A 22,618-nucleotide genomic window follows, 5' to 3' on the forward strand; every position below is an offset into this window, starting at 1 on the left:
TGATGAAAAGATAAAGTACCGCGGTACGACCCCAACATGTTTAGCTAGGCAACCATCTGTCAGGGCACGTGATTTAGGGGCACTTCATAATCTCGCGATGAATTGTCGGAAGTGAGCTGCGCCCACGAGAATGTTCTTTCGCGCGCTGAAACTGAGCGCCATTTACACCAAAGATTGACGGTGCCGCCAGCCAATGAAGTGCAGCTACTGGGAGTGAAGCAACCAATGGCGTGTAGGCTTGGTGAAATCGGGTGGGATATCAAAAGTCTTGAAGAATTACTCATTGAAAAGAAGCCAACAGGCATCCGAGTTGGGCTTGCGGGAGCTGCGGAGAAGTTACCGGAGTTAAACGAACCAGTCCGTTAAATTCCGTTTTTTTCCACTTGGACGAACAAACAGGTAAATGAAATTTATTATATCTCATTTAGTTTTTTTTATATTTACAGTCGGTGCCTGGTACAGTGAGGTTAGCTAACTTGTCATGCCTCGTTTCTTAGCGTGCTTACCACAAAGACTTACCGACGCGAACAAATTCAAAAGTTTTCCGTTTTTACATAGGACAAATTCCACTAAATCCTACTTAAACTTTAACATTTACTTTATTGGAGGTTAAGCTTTGTAATGAATGGGAGTGAACCTTGCTTAGCTCGCCTGTGATCGTGAAGAATACCATACATTTCCTTCTACAGGCTTCCCCACTTTAAAGCGAAACAAATCCACTTCTTTCTTCTTACGTGTAATTTCCTCAACTATTTCGCAAATTTCTGTCAAGTCCACAAAAACCCGAATTAATGTTTTTATTGTTGTACGCTATTGTTACTGGTTCTCTATATTTCGTCCTCTTGTGTTGGTGTTTTTTTTTCGAGTGGATGCTAAAGTGCACGCCACGCACTCTGCAGGCTATTTATTTGACACCCCACGGTGCTCTTGCATTTCAGCATCGATCACTTTTATTATTGCTTTAACCATCTTGGAAGGTAACACTTAAATGTTTCATTGTCACATTGTTTGCTAGCGCTCCCTCGCGTCCGGATGTGCTTGGTTTTAAAAGAACTGGGCGTGGCTTGTGGCAGTTTCCCGCACTGTATTTAAATGAGCTTCTTCCCTCCCTTTGCTGATGTTGTTCACAAATGACAGCCTCCCCCCCCCCCTCATAGCATCACCGTGCAATGTCCGGTCAGTGCGGGAGCTGCAAGATGTCCTCGACGGTGCTAGAAAATGTCGGCTAATTTCAACTGCAATCACAAACACTGTAATATCAGAAAATAAATATGCTGCAGATGCCACAAAAATATGCACAAACCTCAAAAATAACAAGAGAGAAATGCTGCAACTTCACACAACAAAACGCACATTTACCGAACATTGGCTACATAAATACTACTTCGTACTACTAGTACTTCAGTACGGGACAAAAAATAAAAAAAAATACAACTTAAACTATATTAGGAAAGCAGGAAGTGAACAAATGTAACAGTTACTGATTGTAAAAGTACCAGATGGAGGGGTAGGATTTAATAAGCTTTGCTTCTTCCTACTCCTTTTGGACATGTGGAACTGGGAACTGATTATGGGATGCACTCAATTGTAATCTGATGCATGTTCAAATGAAATTAAACCATAAAAAAAAAAATAAATACCAAGGTCCTTTTTGTATACTACAAAAGTACTACTGTGATATTGCAGGTATTTTGTTTTTCAAATTGATATCACTATTTTGTTAAATTATGGTTATTTCAAGCATCCTTAACCCTTAGATGAATGAGTGAGTGGACCCTACACTCTTCCATAAGCGGGTCAAAAATGACCCATACTAGAATCAATGCCTTTTATGCCAATTTTGCCATTTTGGTTAGGAATAATCACTTGTATGATATTTAGGACCACACAAGAATGATTTCATGTTAGAAACATCTTCATTTTTCACTTTTTTACATCTTTGAAAAATAGAAAATGTGAGGATCTATTGTGTGTAGCATAAAGGTAAGTTAAAAATATGAATGGTATGATATCAAAAACATGTTTTTTGAGGAATACCTGGAATATGAAATGATACAATTTTTTCATTAGGAAGATATTTCAAGAAAACAACCTGACCGGGTCATTTTTGACCCACTTATGGAAGGTTGGGGTAGTAACACAAAAACTAAAATTTCTTAAAATGTATAAAAATAAGTTAAAAATGTGAATGGCATGATATCAAAAACGTGTTTTTTTTTTAGGAATACCAGGAATATGAAATGATAAAAAAATTTTCATTACAAATATATTTCAAGAAAACAACCTGACCGGGTCATTTTTGAGCCACTTATGCATCTAAGGGTTAAAGGACTTTTTTTACTGATTTTAGTTACTTTGTTCCACAAAAATACTCTTCTAATGGTGGATAAGTAAGGGACTGTATACTCTGCATTTTTAATGGAATAAAAATGTATTTAGTAAGTGCATATTGCTGGTGGAATTCAGTTTTTCCAGGAAATAATCTTTAACTACAAGGAAAAAATATTGCCTTGTTAACAGTATCGTGATATATCGTATCGTATCGCCAGATTGTTGCCAATACACATCCCTACCATCTTTTGAGTTAACCTGTCACTTCTCAGGGCAGCTGCAATGTGGATTCAGGTGCGTACAATGGATGGGAAAGAAACCCATCGGGTGGACGCGTTATCCAAACTCACCAAGGTGGACGAGCTGCGTCTGAAGATCTCGGAGCTCTTCAAGGTGGAGCCCGACCGACAAAGGCTGTTCTATCGTGGCAAGCAGGTAAGATTTTTAATAAAAATAAATGCTCATCTAGAATTTTAGTTTAAATGATGGAGGCTTTGAGGACCCTTTTTTTTTGTTCACCTTTTCTCAAGATGGAGGACGGACACACCATCTTCGACTATAACGTGGGCCTGAATGACATCGTGCAGTTGCTTATCAGACAGAACGCGCCCGCTGCTGAAGTAGCCAAAAACAAGGACAAAGAAGCCGAGCTCTCGGACTCCGATTCTGGCTGCGGCTCAACACAGAGCGAGTCTGACAAGGGCTCAACTCACGGCGAGATGGAGGTTCAGACCGCCGGCACCTCCGCTCAAACAAACACCGCCGAGCTCACGGATCCTGGCTTCGGATATTACAAGGTACATTTAAATATTAATCTTTATTAGTGCTTTATTAGTACTTTTCATTCCTTCCTTATAAATATATTTTTAGCAGGATTACAGCCTCAACAGCATCCCATGTTTTTGTTATTATTATGTTATTATTGTATATTATATATCACTAGTTGCTTTTTTTTGAAAAGGAATCGACTGTATAGGGGTCTGATTACTCCCTAAATATAGTGACAAAGTCGCTAAGTTAACAACAGTGATCCCTCCTGCTGTGTTTTCTTATTCTCCGGCAATGTGTTAATGAATGAATGAGTGAGTGCAAACATTAATTTATTCATTTTCTAACGCTTTTCCTCACAAGGGTCATGAGGGGTGCGGGAGCCTATCCTAGCTGTCTTTGTCCTGGACTGGTGGCCAGCCAATCACAGGGCACATATAGACAAACAACCATTCACACTCTCATTCATACCTATGGACAATTTGGAGTCGCTAATTAACCTAGCATGTTTTTGGAATGTGGGAGGAAACCGGAGTACCCGGAGAAAACCCATGCAAACTCCACACAGAGATAGCCAAGGGTGGAATTGAACTCGGGTCTCCTAGCTGTGAAGCCTGTGTGCTAACCACCCGGCCTCTGTGCAGCCCTGGTTCAGTATATTTTCCATCAAAATAGTAGTCATGCCAAAATGTTGTGTTGCTGCTGGATGTTCACAGTATCCGAGTGATACTGTCGTGGGGGTGCAACAGCACAGACATGTCGTACTTGTGCAGCCATTGGGCAATGGCACGTTTATGACGACAGAAATGCATAAATGATAAGATGCACATGAACGGCTGTAAAATGTAATAGTGGTTGCTTTTATACATATACACAAGAATGAGCTCCATTGTTTTTATAAATTTGTATTATTTATCAATGTAAACAGGACAAACCTGCAATTGATCCCAACAAGATGTTTGCCGCTTTAAACGTTTCTCTTACATAATTTCTCTATTCACTTAGGTCAATGAAATGGTGGACGCAAGAGACTTGAACATGGGGGCGTGGTTCGAGGCCCAGATTGTGAACGTCACCAAGTCCACCAAGACCCCCAAAGGAGACGAGGCTGAAGGGGAGCCCACAGAGGAGGAGATACTATACCATGTTAAATATGAAGAGTAAGCCGCGTCATTGTGTTGTTTTCATATTCATTGACTCACATTCATACCTGTGGCTAATTAACCTAGCATGTTTTTGGAATGTGGGAGGAAACCGGAATACCCGGAGAAAACCCACGCATGCACGGGGAGAACATTTAAACTCCACACAGAGATGGCCAAGTGTGGAATCGAACCCTGGTCTCCTAGCTGTGAGGTCTGAGGTCCATAAGTATGGATGTGAGTGTGAATGGTTGTTTGTCTATATGTGCCCTGTGATTGGCTGGCCACCAGTCCAGGGTGTACCCCGCCTCTTTCGCCTGAAGACTGCTGGGATAGGCTCCAGCATACCCCCACAATCCTAGTGAGGATAAGCGGCATAGAAACTTACAAGAAAGTTGAAATAGTTAACAGAACTGGAAAATCAGCTGTAATTTTGCAAGAATAAAGTCAAAATATTGAGAAAAAAAATTGGCAATTTGACGACAATAAACGTGTAATATTATGAAAAAAATTTCATTTTAGAAAAATGAATGAATGCCAAATGCCCATTTATGTAGACAGTGATTCCCAAAGTGTGGGCCGCGACCCCCTGGTGGGCCGTGGTGGTACTGCAGGTGGGCCATGAGAGGTCATTAAAAATATGATTCATTTTTGCAAATATTATTTTTAAAATTAATTCATTTTCTGCCGCTTATCCTCACGAGGGGTGCTGGAGCCTATCCCAGCTGTCTTCGGGCAAAAGTGGCGGGATACACCCTGGACTGATGGCCAGCCAATCACAGGGCACATATAGACAAACAACCATTCACACTCGCATTCATAAGAGATGGCCGAGGATGGAATTGAACTCGGGTCTCCTAGCTGTGAAGCCTGTGTGCTAACCACCCGGCCTCTGTGCAGCCCTGGTTCAGTATATTTTTCATCAAAATAGTAGTCATGCCAAAATGTTGTGTTGCTGCTGGATGTTCACAGTATCCGAGTGATACTGTCGTGGGGGTGCTGGAGCCTATCCCAGCCAACCACAGGGCACATATAGACAAACAATCGTTCACACTCACATTCATAAGAGATGGCAGAGGATGGAATTGAACTCGGGTCTCCTAGCTGTGAAGCCTGTGTGCTAACCACCCGGCCGCTGTGCAGCCCTGGTTCAGTATATTTTTCATCAAAATAGTAGTCATGCCAAAATGTTGTGTTGCTGCTGGATGTTCACAGTATCCGAGTGATACTGTGCTGGATCCTATCCCAGCCAATCACAGGGCACATTTAGACAAACAACCATTCACACTCACATTCATACCTATGGACAATTTGGCGTCGCTAATTAACCTAGCATGTTTTTGGAATGTGGGAGGAAACCGGAGTACCCGGAGAAAACCCACGCAAGCACGGGAAGAACATGCAAACTCCACACAGAGACGGCCGAGTGTGGCAGCGTAGCACTCTTAATACGTCCTCATCATTCAACATGGACGCCAAAACAAACGCCACAATACCCGAAGTCAAGTCACATTTACCGTTGCAGCTACCCGGAGAACGGCGTGATCGAACTTCTGGCCAAGGATGTTCGTCCAAGGGCCCGCACTGTGTTCCAGTGGCACCAGTTGGAGCCTGGCATGATCGTGATGCTCAACTACAACCCGGACGATCCCAAGGAACGCGGCTACTGGTACGACGCTGAGATCCAGAAGAAAAGGGAGACGCGTACCGTACGAGAGATTTATGCCAAGATCCTTCTCGGGTAGGTTTAATAACGCTCTGTTGATTGACAGATTCCATATACTGTACTATATTGAGGAGTGTTTTATGGATCACATTATTTTTTTTTATATTAACAGTTTTTGATTACAATTGAATGAGTTTCCTTGTTTGCAGGGATGCGGGTGATTCTCTCAATGACTGCCGCATCATGTTTGTGACTGAAATCTACAAAATCGAGGAGCCTGGTTGTACAAACGACGCTCCTACCGGATCTGAGAGTCCTCTGAAACGTAAGACTCGCTACTGTTGCCATTCCAAGCTCGTAACTTTTCACATTTACAAACTTTAACACAGGGGTCTCAAACTCAATTTACCTGGGGGCCACTGGAGCTAGGGTCTGGGTGAGGCTGGGCCGCATCAGGTTTTCCAAAAAAAAAACGCATTTATTAAAAACAGAAAAATGAATAAACTTTGCTTTGGTTCCGATTTTCTACAAGAAAAGCTCTGATAAAACATTCCACTGTTCTCAAATATCTTAATTTTTATTTTTCTACACAAAATAAGATCAAGAATAAAGAAAATCAATCAATCAGTAATAAATAAATATAATAATAATAATAAAAAGTTAAGAAACCACATATAGTTGGTGGGTAGACAAATGATTTTTTTCATATTAAAATGAACAAAGCATTATTAGAGCCCTGTACACATGACAAAACACGACTATAGTCACATTTATACTCTTTATTTACAACATATTGCGCAACTGCAGGGTCTTGAGACACATGCTAACTCGCAAACTAGAGAGCTAGCCACCTAAACGGTAGCCTCCAAGTTATTTCCTTTCAACTTAAATAGCCCAAAACTTACCACTTCCACACGGATAGGGAGGATAACTATTAACAGTTATTTAACCTTTAACATGAACATGAATCAAACGTAATAATTTTTTCTGGGTACATGATACCATACAGCATCCATATCAAACTAACATTAAACTTTCATATCAAGGCGGGGGCCTCAAACTAGTGCCACATTTGGCCCGCGGGCCGCATGTTTGAGACCCCCGAATAATAATAGTGAAAATAGTAATATAAATAATAATAATTATAAAAATAATTGCAATAATAAACAAAAATTATAAAAAAAAATAATAGTAATAATAAAAATAATTCTAATAAATATTTATAAGACAAAGGTGGGCCGCGGACATTTTTTAGATTCTCAAATTGGGCCCTGAGTTGATAAAGTTTGGTAACCCCCTGATGTAGACATTTTGTTCCTTTCAGCAAGCTTCACTTTATTTTATTTATTTTTATTTTTTAAAACTATGACGATTGCAATCTTCCAGGCTCAAACGGACCCGAGTGCAAGCGTTGCAAGGACGATCCCGATAAAAACTGCCGCTGGTGCAACTGTAACATTTGCGGCATCAAGCAGGACCCAGACAAGCAACTCCTGTGTGACGAGTGCGACATGGCCTATCACACGTACTGCCTGAACCCACCACTAACCACCATCCCGGAGGACGAGGACTGGTCAGTATGATATGATCAGCTCTCCAAACACCAACTCAGCTCTCTAATTGGTTCCAGTGAATTTCCGTGAAGTCGGATTCCTTATTTATAAATGGAATATGTTTGGAGTTAAAACCTAGAAAACATCTTCATGACCTTCTAAATATGTTTTTTTTAACAATCAATTATTTATTGATATACTGCTGTGTTTTCACCCCGAATTCAGGTATTGCCCAAATTGCCGTATCGACACAAATGAAGTTGTGCTCGCCGGAGAGAAGCTGAAAGAGAGCAAGAAGAAAGCCAAGATGGCGTCTGCCAGCTCCTCAAGCCAGAGGGACTGGGGCAAGGTGAGTGTATGACATGCGGCCGTACATGTTTCCAAGTATCGATCACACGTTTTGATGTAAATCACCCCCACCCTCTGGAACTTTTTGCCCCATTCACTCCGTGCTTGCCTTTTTATACCCGACCGCTTTTACTCTTGTTTTACCTGTGTATTAACAAATGTTGTATTTTAATGTATCTTTTACTCCGTTTACTTGCTTTTATTCAACTCCTTTCTTTAAAGCAGGGGTCTCAAACTCAATTTACCTGGGGGCCACTGGAGCTAGGGTCTGGGCAAGGCTGGGCCGCATCAGGTTTTCCAAAAAAAAAAACAAACTCATTTATTAAAAACAGAAAAATATACAAACTTTTTCAGTGCTTTGGTTCCGATTTTCTACAAGAAAAGCTCTGATAAAACATTCCACTGTTCTCAAATATCTTACTTTTTATTTTTCTACACAAAATAAGATGAAAAATAAATAAACAAATCAAGAATAAAGAAAATCAATCAGTAATAAATAAATATAATAATAATAATAAAAACTTAAGAAACCACATATAGTTGGTGGGTAGACAAATGATTTTTTTCAGATTAAAATGAACAAAGCATTATTAGAGCCCTGTAGACATGACAAAACACGACTATAGTCACGTTTATACTTTATTTTATTTACAACATATTGCGCAACTGCAGGGTCTTGAGACACATGCTAACTCGCAAACTAGAGAGCTAGCGACCTAAACGGTAGCCTCCAAGTTATTTCCTTTTAAACTTAAATCGCCAAAAACATACCACTTCCACACGGATAGGGAGGATAACTATTAACAGTTATTTAACCTTTAACATGAACATGAATCAAATGTAACAATTTTTTCTGTGTACATGCTGTAATATTTGTTATCATTGTCATTTTTTCATGTAAATTGAGGCAGCAAAAGCAATATCTGCCCCAAAAAACCATATCTGTAGACATATTTGATAATGTTTGCCTTATTGTATCCTCTCCTCAGGGAATGGCTTGTGTGGGTCGAACAAAGCAGTGCACCATTGTCCCATCAAACCATTATGGCCCCATCCCCGGCGTCCCTGTGGGCTCCCTATGGAAGTTCAGAGTGCAGGTTAGTCCAAATATTTGCAGTGCCACTACTGAAGCTAGTGTACTCCTTTGTTCCAGCGGCTATAAATGAAATATTCTGTTCCTTGTAGGTCAGCGAGTCCGGTGTCCACAGGCCGCATGTAGCTGGGATACACGGCAGGAGCAACGACGGCGCGTATTCTCTCGTTTTGGCAGGAGGCTATGAAGATGATGTGGTACGGTTATTTAAATATGACTTTGCATGCAGAATCGTGCTAGATGTTTTATTTCTTTGTAGGATGATGGAAACGAGTTCACGTACACCGGCTCTGGAGGGCGAGATCTGTCCGGGAACAAAAGAACTGCTGAGCAATCATGTGACCAGACACTTACTCACATGAACCGGTAGGATGCTGATTGAAACGACTTTTTTTTTTTTTTTTTTTAAGAAATGTAAATCACTCTTGTATTAAATTTTCAACTATTCGTCTGCAGCGCCCTTGCTCTCAACTGCAACGTTCCGGTCAATGACAAGAATGGTGCACAGGCAAAGAACTGGAAGGATGGCAAGCCGGTACGGGTGGTTCGCAGCTGCAAAGGTCGAAAACACAGCAAATACTCGCCCGAAGAAGGAAACAGATATGATGGCATTTACAAGGTAAGAGTTAATTCCAGCATCACCTGCAAAGTACATTAAAAGTGTGCATCAAAAAAAAACACAATTATGGAATTTTGATATGGCTGGGTACTAAAAGTGTTCCAATATATGTAGAAACAACACATGGAAAATATTTTTCCAATACATGATTATTTAGGGGTGTTTTTGTGGACTAAAGTGGTGAACAGTTCAATGGTCGCCATGGAGATTTGAGGTCAGCAAACACTGCAGCTGAAGAAACTCTCATGTGATCTTTATATTTTTGTTGGTATTTATACTCCTATTACATATTACTAGTAAATTTGCCGTTTTGTCTTTGTAATTTGAATGATTTGTAGTCATATTTATAGAGTATTTACAAGTGTAAAGCATACAGGAGATGATGCAACTCCCGAAGTAATAATGTTTATTTTGTAACATGATTTTTTTTTTGCTTAGAATTGGGATTTATTGATAACACGGACGTGAGCAAGAATAATTTTAAGCAGCACTACGACAGGAGTGGCTGCATTGACATCACCCTCCCTGATGAAATTGTCTAGATCAGTGATTCCCAAAGTGTGGGCCGTGGTGGTACTGTAGGTGGGCCATGAGAGGTCATTAAAAATGATTCATTTTTGCAAATATTATATTTATTGCACAATTAAAAAAAAAATATATACTTTTTGGCAATTGCACATTTTCTGAAATTTGTGAGGTGGCACCCCTAAATCTCAATGGATTTCCTCAAAACTTTGCACAAGACATTTTTATGTTCATTAGAAAAAAAAATGGAATGCCAGCCAAATTGATATTATGAATTTAAAATTTCCCATTCAAATTCGATGCACCCTAACGTACATGCTAACTTCAGGGCTCTACATTAAAAACAAAAATGACTTGCTCATAGGGAATCCTTAAGGTGAGAACTACTTGCCCGAACTTGCCCCATGTAAAATGAAAAGACCGCCATAATGATATCATCTCATTTTTGTGGCATCACATGAGAATCTCAAAGATGAAATATCATTTCTTGTGGTTGTTTTCCTACATAGATCATGACGTTGCATGGAAATTTGGATTTATAAGTTGTGCACCACAATAAAACATTATTGAATAGACACATTTGTGTACTAGTAAAGTGTTTTTAATCCAGAAAAAAAAAATGCTCAACGGTCAAACAATAATTTGTGAAGCAAAGGTGAGAAAAATACACAGAAATGGAAGCGCTAGATTTTGTAGCTTGTGCAAAATCAGCACTTGGTATTGGATCTAATCTGTTTTTTTTTTTTTTATTGTGACTACTTCAAATTGTCACAGCAATGTGATTCACTCACCTGTGCCATCATTTGATTTGCTGCCGCTAATAAAATACTTGTTTACGAGGCACTGGTTCATCACTTTTTGCTGTTTTTTTCCTTCACAAGTTGTTGAAGAATTAGACCATGTTGGCAGGGACGCCATGATGGATGTTTTCCTAGTCAAACCATTGCTGATTGGTTGATCGTGAACAAGAACGGGTGTGCCTAAAACACGGATTGTGATCTAAATAAACGATTCTGATTGGTCCATTTCAAGATTTGCAAGGATTGGTTTGCAAATTACCACCGGAATTACGTAGTCCGTGTTTTTTTACCAACACTCAACAAGAACCGCTTTTAAAAAAAATTCTTCACAGTATGGCATACCAAAGTACACTTGCCCGACGGGAATATCACTGATTGGATTTAATTGCCCCGGGCCATCGGTACATCGTTATTGTCGAGCCCAATTTTTAACATTTTTTTGTCTCTGTTGTAGATTGTCAAGTACTGGCCAGAGAAAGGCAAATCTGGCTTTCTGGTTTGGCGTTATCTTCTCAAACGTGATGACGACGAGCCGGCACCGTGGACCAGAGATGGCAAGGAACGCATCAAGAAGCTCGGTCTTGTCATGCAGGTAATATTCATAGTCATTGTCAACTCTCGCTTTATATTGGTAATGGTTTAATTTCATTTGAACATGCATCAGATTACAATTGAATGCATCACATAATCAGTTCCCAGTTCCACATGTCCAAAAAGGAGTAGGAAGAAGCAAAGCTTATTAAATCCTACCCCTACATCTGGTACTTTTACAATCAGTAACTGTTATAATTTGTTCACTTCCTGCTTTCCTAATATAGTTTAAGGTTTTTTTTTATTTTTAATTTTATTTTTGTTTGTTTTTATTTAAAAAATATTTTATTTATTTCTATTTATTTATTTATTTTTATTATTATTATTTTATTATTATTTTTCTTTTATATTTTGTTTAATTTAATTTGTATATATTTATTTATATTTGTTTATTAATTCACTTATTATTTGTTTTTTATTTATTTTTGTTTTATTATTATTTTGTTTAGTTTATATTTTTTTATTAAATTTTTATTTATTGTGTTTCTGTTTATTTATATTGTTTAATTTAATTTTTATTTTATTTTTGTTTATTTTATATTTTTGTTTAATTTAATTTTTAAATTTATGTATTTATTTATATTTTTGTTTATTTTATATTTTTGTTTAATTAAATTTATTTTTTTTTAATTTATGTTTATTTATTTATTTTATTTTATTTTTTGTCTCGTACCAAAGTACTAGTAGTTGTAACACAAAGTAGTATTTATGTAGCCAAGGTCCGGCAACTGTGCGTTTTGTTTTGTGAAGTTGCAGCATTTCTCGCTTGTTATTTTTGAGGTTTGTGCGCATTTTTGTGGCATCTGCAGCACATTAATTTTCCATAGTATATTTTTTTTGGATTAATTATATATATTTTTTATTTTTATTTATTTAAAAAAAAAATTGTCACGTACCGAAGTAGGTGATATGAGCATCCAATGCCATAATGGGTACCATAGTAAGTGTCAATATAGTGATATATATAGCACATCATGACTGGTTCAAGACTCTTTATATTTAGTGGAATAAATAATAATAAATGTCCCAATTTGAGGATTATTACGTATATCCTTATCGTACTTGGTTCACAGTATCCTGCGGGCTATCAGAAAGAGAAGGAGAACAAAAGTGAGGTGGAAGAGGAGGAGACACCCAGCAAGGCAAAGAGGAAGAGAAAGTCTGAGAGCGGCGGTAAGTGACATTTTCAATGCCGACCAATCACAGGCCGCATGTACACAAACAACCATTCACACTCACATTCATACCTATGGACAATTTGGAGTCGCTAATTAACCTAGCATGTTTTTTTGGAATGTGGGAGGAAACTGGAGTACCCGGAGAAAACACACGCATGCAAACTCCACACAGAGATCGGTGGAATTGAACTTGGGTCTTCTAGCTGTGAGGCCTGTGCGCTAACCACTCAATCACCGTGCAGCCTGTGTCAAGACCAGAGTTTTCCTAACCATTGCCATTGATAATATCCTACAACCAATTATACAGTGTTAGGTCTGGTATGTAAATTATCATTTTTTTAAACGTTCTTGTTCTCTTCTATCAGGCGCCGGCAAGAGTTCACCAGCAAAGAGTCCCAAGAAAGTGAAAGTGGAGGTTTACAAGCTTTCTGGAGAACAGAAAGCGCTCATCAAGAATGATACGCAAAACAAAAAGCTGTGGGATGAAGCCATGGAGTCTCTGTCACTCGGACCGGTGAGCTTCCGGTTTTTTTATATTTCAGGGAAAAACAAGTGTAAAGCATCCAGGAGATGATGCAACTCCTGAAGTAATGTTGATATTTTGTAATATGTACGGTTTCATGATTCTGGATTATTATTTTTTGCTTAGAATTGGGATTTATTGATAAAACGGACGTGAGCAAAAATCATTTTAAGCAGCGCTACGACGGGAGTGGCTGCATTGATATCACCCTCCCTGATGAAATTGTCTAGATCAGTGATTCCCAAAGTGTGGGCCATGTGCCGTGGTGGTACCACCATGAGAGGTCATTAAAAATGATTCATTTTTGCAAATCTTATATTTATTGAACAATTAAATATATATATATTTATAGGCCTAAGTAATAACCTATTGAGTGTTATTGACCTGTCACAATATTTTAGGAACCTTATATAGTTTCAGGATTCTGGATTTTTTTTTTTTTTGCTTATAATTGGGATTTATTGATAACACGGACGTGAGCAAGAATCATTTTAAGCAGCGCTACGACGGGAGTGGCTGCATTGACATCACCCTCCCTGATGAAATTGTCTTTTTGGAATGAGTACCCGGAGAAAACCCACGCATGCACGGGGAGAACATGCAAACTCCACACAGAGATGGCCCAGGGGTGGAATTGAACCCTGGTCTCCTAGCTGTGAGGCGTGCACGCTAACCACTCGTACACCGTGCAGCCTGATTTTTTATTTTTTTATGTTAAATGTAATTTTAAAATAAAACGTTTGCTAACATTGTGATGCATGTTTGTCACATGTTGTAATATGTTGTTGTTCCTGCAGAAATTCCTAAACAAGGTTGAAGAGGTGTTCCTCTGCATTTGCTGCCAAGAAGTGGTCTATCAGCCCATCACCACCGAGTGCCAACACAATGTCTGCAAGGTAATAATAATAATAATAATAGTCATGACCCAAATGTTTATTTAATTATGAACTAAAAGAATACACTATATGTATATTTTTATATATTTAAATGTTTAAGATTTTAATTTTAAGGCATTAATGTTACAACTTTTTTTAAGTTGGAGAAACTTAGTTGTGTGTTGGAATTACCTGAAAGAATTTGATAGATTTTAAGGCTTAAGATTTTAATATTTAAATATTATCTATATTAAATATTTAATATTTAAGATTTAAAAAAAATTAATTTTAAGGCAGCAATGTTACAATTTTTATTTTTAAGTTGGAAAAACTTAGTTGTGTGTTGAAATTACCTGAAATAATTTGATAAATTTTAAGGTTTAAGATTTTAATATTTAAATATGATCTATATTTTTATACATATAAATATTTAAATATTTAAGATTTTAATTTTAAGGCAGCAGTGTTGCAATTTTTTTTTTAAGTTGGAGAAACTTAGTTGTGTGTTGAAATTACCTGAAATAATTTGATAGATTTTAAGGCTTAAGCTTTTAATATTTAAATATTATCTATATTTTTATATCTAAATATTTAGATATTTAAGATTTTAAAAAGATTTTAATTTTAAGGCAGCAATGTTACAATTTTTTATTTTTAAGTCTGTCTTTTAAGTTGGAGAAACTTAGTTGTGTGTTGAAATTACTTGAAATAATTTTATAAATTTTAAGGCTTAAGATTTTAATATTTAAATATTATCTATATTTTCATATATCTAAATATTTAGATATTTAAGATTTTAATTTTAAGGCAGCAATGTTACAATTTTTTGTTTTAAGTTGGAGAAACGTTGTTGTGTGTTGAAATTACCTGAAATAATTTGATAAATTTTAAGGCTTCAGATTTTAATATTTAAATACTATCTATATTTTTACATATCTTAATTTTTAAATATTTAGATATTTAATATTTTTTAAATATTTTAATTTTAAGGAAGCAATTTTTTTTTTTAAATTGAGTCAACTTGGACTCTTTTACAGAACGTATCCGCTTCTTGAATGCAGTAGTCGGGGTTGAAATGTGACAGAAATCATAACAAGGAGAAATGCCATGTTAAATCAACTATTTGGTTACAAAACAAAAGGCTACCAAACAGAAATGTGTATTAAAGTCAAAAAATGTCTGGAACAATTTATTTTGAAAACATAAAAAAATGTAATGATTTGTCTTTTAAAACATTAGCATAAGAACAATATGACCCCCAGGTATTTAATTTTTTTTTTTTTCCCACAACGCAGGAATGCCTTCAGCGATCCTTCAAAGCAGAGGTGTACACCTGCCCGGCCTGCAGACACGATTTGGGCAAAAACTACTCCATGGCTGTCAACAAGCCTCTGCAGGAGATCCTAAATCAGTTTTTCCCAGGTTACACCAACGGCCGATGATCATGGCCTTCCTCCGTCTCAGCGATGCAAAAAGTGTAAGGGCAATTTTCCAGTCGAGAGGCAATAAAAGAATCATTCTTTTTCTTAATATATTTTTTTATGAATTTTATAGCTTGACCGTTTTTATGCGGACTCCAGTGCAACCATCTGGTCCTTCATTGACGTTGTAGTTCATGGTAAATTTAAATTCCTATTGTTATGCCGTTGCTACCCTAAAATGTGATTTTTTTTTTTTTTTTTTTTATTTTCTTTAGTGTTCCCATTAACTCGTACACGATGGCCACCGAGTAAAAGAAGTCGGCCTGATAAATCCGTTTTCAAAATTGAGCCCTCAGAAGTGGTTAAGATATCTGCCCAATTGTACATATTTGTGAGGTAGATCAATTTTGGTGCAATTATTTTTTTCCAAAATCCGTTAGCTATGTCCTTTATAACCCCCACCCATGTCATAATGTCATACATTGGCCAGCTATGCTGTCAAATGATCCATATAAATATGCCATTTTTCTCCCCATGTAATCAAATGATTACTGCATGAAGAGGAAATACGTGCAACCGTATACAAAGTTTGTTTGTTTTTTTGTTGTACTTTTGAAGTTTTCAATGCACTGTAGCGTTGCAAGTCAGATATTTAAATATATCTACGTATTTTGATCGGTAGGAAAAGGTTGACTTCCAAAGAAGCATGTAATGTAGAACTCCCCCGTCTAGTCAGCTCTTTAACCGAGTCTAGAAATCTCATATGTATTTTATTTCACCTTTTTTTTTATTAACGTATCGCTATCCACTCTAGAGGCCTGATTTTTTTTTTTTTTTTTTTGTAACTACTAAAGAATTGCATTGAGGATTTTTTTTCTTCTTCCACTCTGTTCTCCTGAATTGATTCTTTAATTGAACTCCAGTATATTGGTGTAATTGCCACGGCTTGCTTGTCCTTTTTTATGATTTATTTGCAAAATGAATTTCAACAGGAGTTTGAACACCCACCACATGGCAGCTCTGCTCAAGTGTCTGTTGGCTTGGCAGTTTTGCAGAATGGGGGAAATGTATATTTTTTTTCTGAAATTGTATAATGTCCATTTTAGTTTTGATATGGTTTTAGAAACTACACGTTGCAATTTTGTCAATACGTTGCTATTCAATAAAATAATAAAATACTGTTTTGGTTTAGTTTTGCTTTGTTACTGCCAAAAATATGTATATTTGGAAATATTGTAGGCAGTATATATATTTTTATTTATTTATTTATTTTTTAAATTATTTTCATGATCGCATATAACAATATGCACGGGGAGTACGTGCGTGGCATAATCATTGGTTGAGTACGTGCACGTTAGGGGTAGTAAATCATCGCCTGATGTTATTGGTTCTCTTATTTGTCCGTCAAAAAAAATGACCCAATCATATCGTTGACTTTATGAGTAAAGTTCCCCCAGCGACGTCATCGAGCCAATCGCACAACGTGGATTCCAAGAGTGGGCGTGACCTCAAATAGCTTTAGCTTGGTAATGCTAGAGGGAGATCGATCCACCAAATTTGCAAGAAAACGACATCAAATCGACTGATAAATACGGAAATCAACTACAAGACACCACAGGAGGTAATATTTACACAAATTGAGCTATTGTATTTATTTCCAAATAATCCAATCTCACTCAATCCTTATGTAGTCGTCGGTGGTGTTTTGTTTTTTTCTTTAACTGCGGCTAGCAGACGCTAGCCTGTGTAAGCTAAGGGTACGGTGAAATGTCATTTAATATATTTTTTTCTTTTATATGCACGAAACGCAGCAACCCTTATCGATTAAAATTGTACATTTAACGTATACGTTTGATTAAAGATACTCTTCCGTTAAGCGTTCGTTGTTGTCTGGGAAGATAACATGCTAGCAACACTTCATGTCAGTTTCGCACGGCTAACGTCGCGGCTAGCAGCTGACATACGTAAAATCGAATTAGCAGCGTAAATTAAAAAACGTGAAGGAAATAGTCGACGACTTTTGCAGCCCCCTGGTGTGGAAGCATCGCACCACTCCATCCATCCACAGGAGGTAAACTTGCTGCGGTAACGTAGTCGCTCTAAGGCCCTGTGTTACAATTTAAAGGGTTCGTTACAGGCCCTGGCTTGTTTTGGTTGAGCTCCGTTTCCGAAAGTCGTCACTCATTCCGAAGCACGTTTCAATGTACGTTTATGTTTAAAAGTAACATATTGTACTGAAAAAAAGTCATTTAAGTGTAGTTAACCTGTCATTTGTTACACCCGCCCTGAAACTGGGGGCCATATTTGCTGTCAATCAATGTACAGCATTCGTTATGTTACTGTTATGATTTGTTGCATATGGTGGCTTTGTATGGGTGTCCAAAGTGTGGCCCCGCATCTTTCAAGGCACGTCGAATATTGTGTTCATTGGATATATTTCAGGAAAAGATACACTTCAAGCATCACTTTGACACAAATATTTTTAGCTTTTTTGTAAATATTTAAACAACGATACCAACACAAGGAGGTTGTTTTGCATCAAAGTCATTTATTTACAAATATCACACCATGAACTATGTATCATTTTCATGTGATTTTGTGTGATTCTGGTCACTAGACGGCTGTGAAGACATAAAATGATGAGCCGTTACCTTAACACTCCATGAGGTCAGCCATGGCATCACATGACAGACTGAAAAAAAAGCTTCTCCTCCTATTCAGTGTGGCAGTGGTAGTTTTTTGTTTTACTTCTTAGGTTTAAAAGAAACGCATGTGAGGCTGACTGATTCGATTTTATAGATTTTAAAGATAATGTACACCAGGGGACTCAAACACGCGGCCTAGGACATGAAAATAGGATATGAAAATTTAATGTTAGTGCGGCCCGCGCAAGTTTGATATGGATGCTGTATGGTATCATGTACCCAGAAAAAATTATTACATTTGATTAATGTTCATGTTAAAGGTTAAATAACTGTTAATAGTTATCCTCCCTATCCGTGTGGAAGTGGTAAGTTTTTGGCTATTTAACTTTAAAGGAAATAACTTGAAGGCTACCGTTTAGGTCGCTAGCTCTCTAGTTTGCAAGTTAGAATGTGTCTCGAGACCCTGCAGTTGCGCAATATGTTGTAGGGTGTTGGTGAACTGGTGGCACCAAATCTAAAAAGAAAACAAAACATAAATCTATACATGGCGGTCCAGAAAGATGGAAAGACTAAGAGAAATGCAAAATCTGATTTTCTAACATATTGAATGTCAACTTTTTCCTCTGCAGGTCCTGCAGGTGTACCTGCAACCCTGAACCCCCCCCCCCCAATGGCGACTGACATACTCATGGACATGATGCGGCCTTCTCAGCCTGTTCCACCCTCGCCCCCTGCATCCCAGGATCTGATTCCCGCTCTGGTTCCTGCGTTGGCAACGAAACCCGACGCGGCAACGACCTCGGATCCCAGTCCTGCTCCGACCGCCGCACCGGTTCAGCCTCCGGGCCCCGATGTTGTCGATGGCCTCGTTCACGGTTCCGAGCCGCCCCCGGCCGCCGCTGTTCCGCCGCCGCCGTCACTATCCTGCACAAAGAACCCCAACTGTAAGATCATGACCTTTCGCCCCACCATGGAGGAATTTAAAGACTTTGCCAAATACGTGGTCTACATGGAGAGTCAAGGAGCTCATCGTGCTGGCCTGGCCAAGGTGAGGACCGAGGACCACACGTGCACAGAAGCTTACTGTGGTCTGGTATAGTTCTTACACAGGGTTCTCCCATTGGTGGAACCCGGAATCAGGAACCCGGAATGACACAGAGATAACAGAGGGTGGAATTGAACTCGGGTCTCCTAGCTGTGAATCCTGTGTGCTAACGCCATTATTAAATCAGAGTATCTCCTGCCCAGGTGATTCCGCCAGAGGGTTGGAAGCCACGAAAATGCTACGACACCATCGAGGACATGGTGATCCCAGCTCCCATCATGCAAGTGGTGACTGGCCAGTCTGGCCTTTTCACGCAGTACAACATCCAGAAGAAGTCCATGACGGTGAGCGAGTACCGTAAGCTGGCCAACAGTAAAAAGTGAGTATTTTACGATGTACATTTGCAGCCTCTTGCGGTAACTACCGTAATGATGATAATAGAACCATTTCATAACCGGACAGTCAAACAGTATTTGTTCTTGACTCTGGTAATGGTAATGGTTTAATTTCATTTGAACATGCATCAGATTACAATTGAATGCATCACATAATTAAGCCAAATGTGGCCCGCAGGACACTAGTTTGAGGCCCCCCGCCTTGATATGAAAGTTTATTACGTTTGATTCATGTTCATGTTAAAGGTTAAATAACTGTTAATAGTTATCCTCCCTATCCGTGTGGAAGTGGTAAGTTTTTGGCTATATAAGTTTAAAGGAAATAACTTGAAGGCTACCGTTTAGGTGGCTAGCTCTCTAGGTTGCGAGTTAGCATGTGTCTCAAGACCCTGCAGTTGCGCAATATGTTGTAAATGAAAAGAGTATAAATGTGACTATAGTCGTGTTTTGTCATGTCTACAGGGCTCTAATAATGCTTTGTTCATTTTAATCTGAAAAAAATCATTTGTCTACCCACCAACTATATGTGCTTTCTTAAGTTTTTATTATTTGCCGTTTTATTATTATTATTATTATATTTATTTATTACTAATTGATTTTCTTTATTCTTGATTTGTTTATTTATTTTTCATCTTATTTCATGTTGAAAATATATTTGAGAACAGTGGAATGTTTTATCAGAGCTTTTCTTGTAGAAAATTGGAACCAAAGCGAAGTTTTTAAAATTTTTTTGTTTTTAATAAATTTTTTTTTTTTTTTTGAAAACCTGATGCGGCCCAGTCTCACCCAGACCCGAGCTCCAGTGGCCCCCAAGTAAATTGAGTTTGAGACCCCTGTACTAGAATGTCTATCACTGGCCAAATTTATATTGTTGTTTTTGCATAACATTAATATCGTACGTTCATATATTTGTATATTTGCTTTTATTTCTTGGTGCTAGTATGTAGCATGTTGCTGTTGCACCTGAAGTCAATGAAGCCAATTGCACATGTAATTACTATAGTTGTGTCTTATATGGACTCTGTGGATCCTGTTTGCTCTGTGTGCTTTAAAAAACAAAACTGCCCAGAGCCAGAGTTGCGTTCCAACTGCCCCAAGACAATGCAAGCGCCGACAGAGTAGACAAACTTAAAAATACACTCACAAATTGCGTTTAACGTAACGACCCACTGTATTTTATAATGCTTTTGTCCCATTCCAGGTACTGCACACCTCGCCATAAGGACTTTGATGACCTGGAGAGGAAGTACTGGAAGAACCTGACTTTTGTGTCGCCCATTTACGGCGCCGACGTTAGTGGATCTATCTACGACGAGGTGAGTGTTGGGTGTGTCCCTGAAGTAGACTTGCAATACCGTGTAGTTGCTGCATGAAGTGTTCGTTGTCATGTTTTCTTGTTCTTGCAAACAGTAAATTGTAAATATAACGTGTAGAATTACTATTATTACTATTCAAAGTTAAGTACAATTATACTATGATAAAGGATTGGACCGATGAACTGATGATCTGAAGTAAACCAAGTACACAGTTTTTTATTTTTGACGATGATGTATATGTGCATGCCAGTGAATAAAATAACTCTCTATCTCAGACCACATTAATTCAAATCAAATCAACTTTATTTGTAGAGCACTTTTCCTGCAAAGACATGCAACACAAAGTGCTTTACAGAAAAAAGTAAAAACAATTACCACAATTAAAAGGAAACAAAGAAAGCCCCTCCCTCCCTCCCTCCCTCCATACTAGACACACACACACACACACCCACCCCCCCACACACACACAATCACACACATTAGGGAGACATGCCATGGCACTGAGGATCAAGGCAACGCCACCTTTGGGGCCGTCCACACTGGGAGGACGTCCCCCCGACTCCGACAGACGGGCGGACCCCCACATCAAAGGGAGGAACCCCCAGCCGGCCGGGTCGGAGGGACCCAAGGACGGCACCCCCTCAGCAGTCCCGACACAGCCCCCAGTGTGGAGTCACATTTATACTCTTTTTATTTACAACATATTGCGCAACTGCAGGGTCTTGAGACACATGCTAACTCGCAAACTAGAGAGCTAGCGACCTAAACGGTAGCCTCCAAGTTATTTCCTTTCAACTTAAATAGCCAAAAACTTACCACTTCCACACGGATAGGGAGGATAACTATTAACAGTTATTTAACCTTTAACATGAACATGAATCAAACGTAATAATTTTTTCTGGGTACATGATACCATACAGCATCCATATCAAACTTTCATATCAAGGCGGGGGCCTCAAACTAGTGTCCTGCGGGCCACATTTGGGCCGTGTGTTTGAGACCCCTGATTTACAACATATTGCGCATTTGCAGGGTCTTGAGAGACATGCTAACTCGCAAACTAGAGAGCTAGCGACCTAAATGGTAGCCTTCAAGTTATTTCCTTTCAACTTAAATAGCCAAAAACTTACCACTTCCACACGGATAGGGAGGATAACTATTAACAGTTATTTAACCTTTAACATGAACATTAATGAAACGTAATAATTTTTTCTGGGTACATGATACCATACAGCATCCATATCAAACTGACATTAAACTTTCATATCAAACCTCAAACTAGTGTCCAGGCCGCGTGTTTGAGACCGATGATCTAATGAATGCACACAGAACTGCGTGGTTTTAAGGTTGTAGCCCCATCTGGTGGTGGAACCGCCGCTCGACTTGCAAAGACTTAATTAGAAGCGTGCTCAACGTACTTGCGTCCCGTCTCGTTTCAGAACATCCAAGAGTGGAACATCGGCCATCTGAACACACTCCTCGACATGGTGGAGCAGGAGTGCGGGATCGTCATCGAGGGCGTCAACACTCCCTATCTGTACTTCGGCATGTGGAAGACCACCTTCGCCTGGCACACGGAGGACATGGATCTCTACAGCATTAACTACCTGCATTTCGGCCAGTCCAAGTCTTGGTCAGTACTCCGGTTTCCTCCCACATTCCAAAAACATGCTAGGTTAATTAGCGACTCCAAATTGTCCATAGGTATGAATGTGAGTGTGAATGGTTGTTTGTCTATATGTGCCCTGTGATTGGCTGGCTGGCGACCAGTCCAGGGTGTACCC

General features: G+C 38.6%; 2 protein-coding genes across 2 annotated transcripts in view; both read left to right on the forward strand.

The window, feature by feature from the left end:
* The first annotated feature begins 236 nt into the window (after positions 1–236).
* uhrf1 (ubiquitin-like with PHD and ring finger domains 1) lies at positions 237–15,487 on the forward strand. The gene is made up of 17 exons (XM_058072715.2): positions 237–399; positions 2,604–2,766; positions 2,862–3,128; positions 4,105–4,259; positions 5,767–5,982; positions 6,117–6,232; positions 7,294–7,480; positions 7,686–7,809; positions 8,798–8,905; positions 8,994–9,098; positions 9,161–9,267; positions 9,358–9,520; positions 11,300–11,437; positions 12,510–12,609; positions 12,980–13,128; positions 13,935–14,033; positions 15,308–15,487. The coding sequence occupies exons 2-17, from the start codon at positions 2,614–2,616 to the stop codon at positions 15,452–15,454; spliced, it is 2,334 nt and encodes a 777-aa protein (XP_057928698.2). The 5' UTR covers positions 237–399; positions 2,604–2,613; the 3' UTR covers positions 15,455–15,487.
* A 1,409-nt stretch (positions 15,488–16,896) lies between these two features.
* Positions 16,897–22,618, forward strand: part of kdm4b (lysine (K)-specific demethylase 4B) — a 28,161-nt gene continuing 22,439 nt past the window's right edge. The window contains exons 1-5 of the mRNA XM_078790391.1: positions 16,897–17,054; positions 18,708–19,126; positions 19,327–19,502; positions 20,720–20,834; positions 22,274–22,467. Coding sequence (XP_078646517.1) covers positions 18,749–19,126; positions 19,327–19,502; positions 20,720–20,834; positions 22,274–22,467 — 863 coding nt within the window. The 5' untranslated portion in view covers positions 16,897–17,054; positions 18,708–18,748. The remainder of the gene's footprint in view (positions 17,055–18,707; positions 19,127–19,326; positions 19,503–20,719; positions 20,835–22,273; positions 22,468–22,618) is intronic.

This window comes from Doryrhamphus excisus, linkage group LG4, assembly GCF_037039965.1.
Source record: "Doryrhamphus excisus strain RoL-2023G ecotype Guam linkage group LG4, RoL_Dexc_Guam_v1.1, whole genome shotgun sequence".
In the NCBI taxonomy this organism is placed as follows: Eukaryota; Metazoa; Chordata; class Actinopteri; order Syngnathiformes; family Syngnathidae; genus Doryrhamphus; species Doryrhamphus excisus.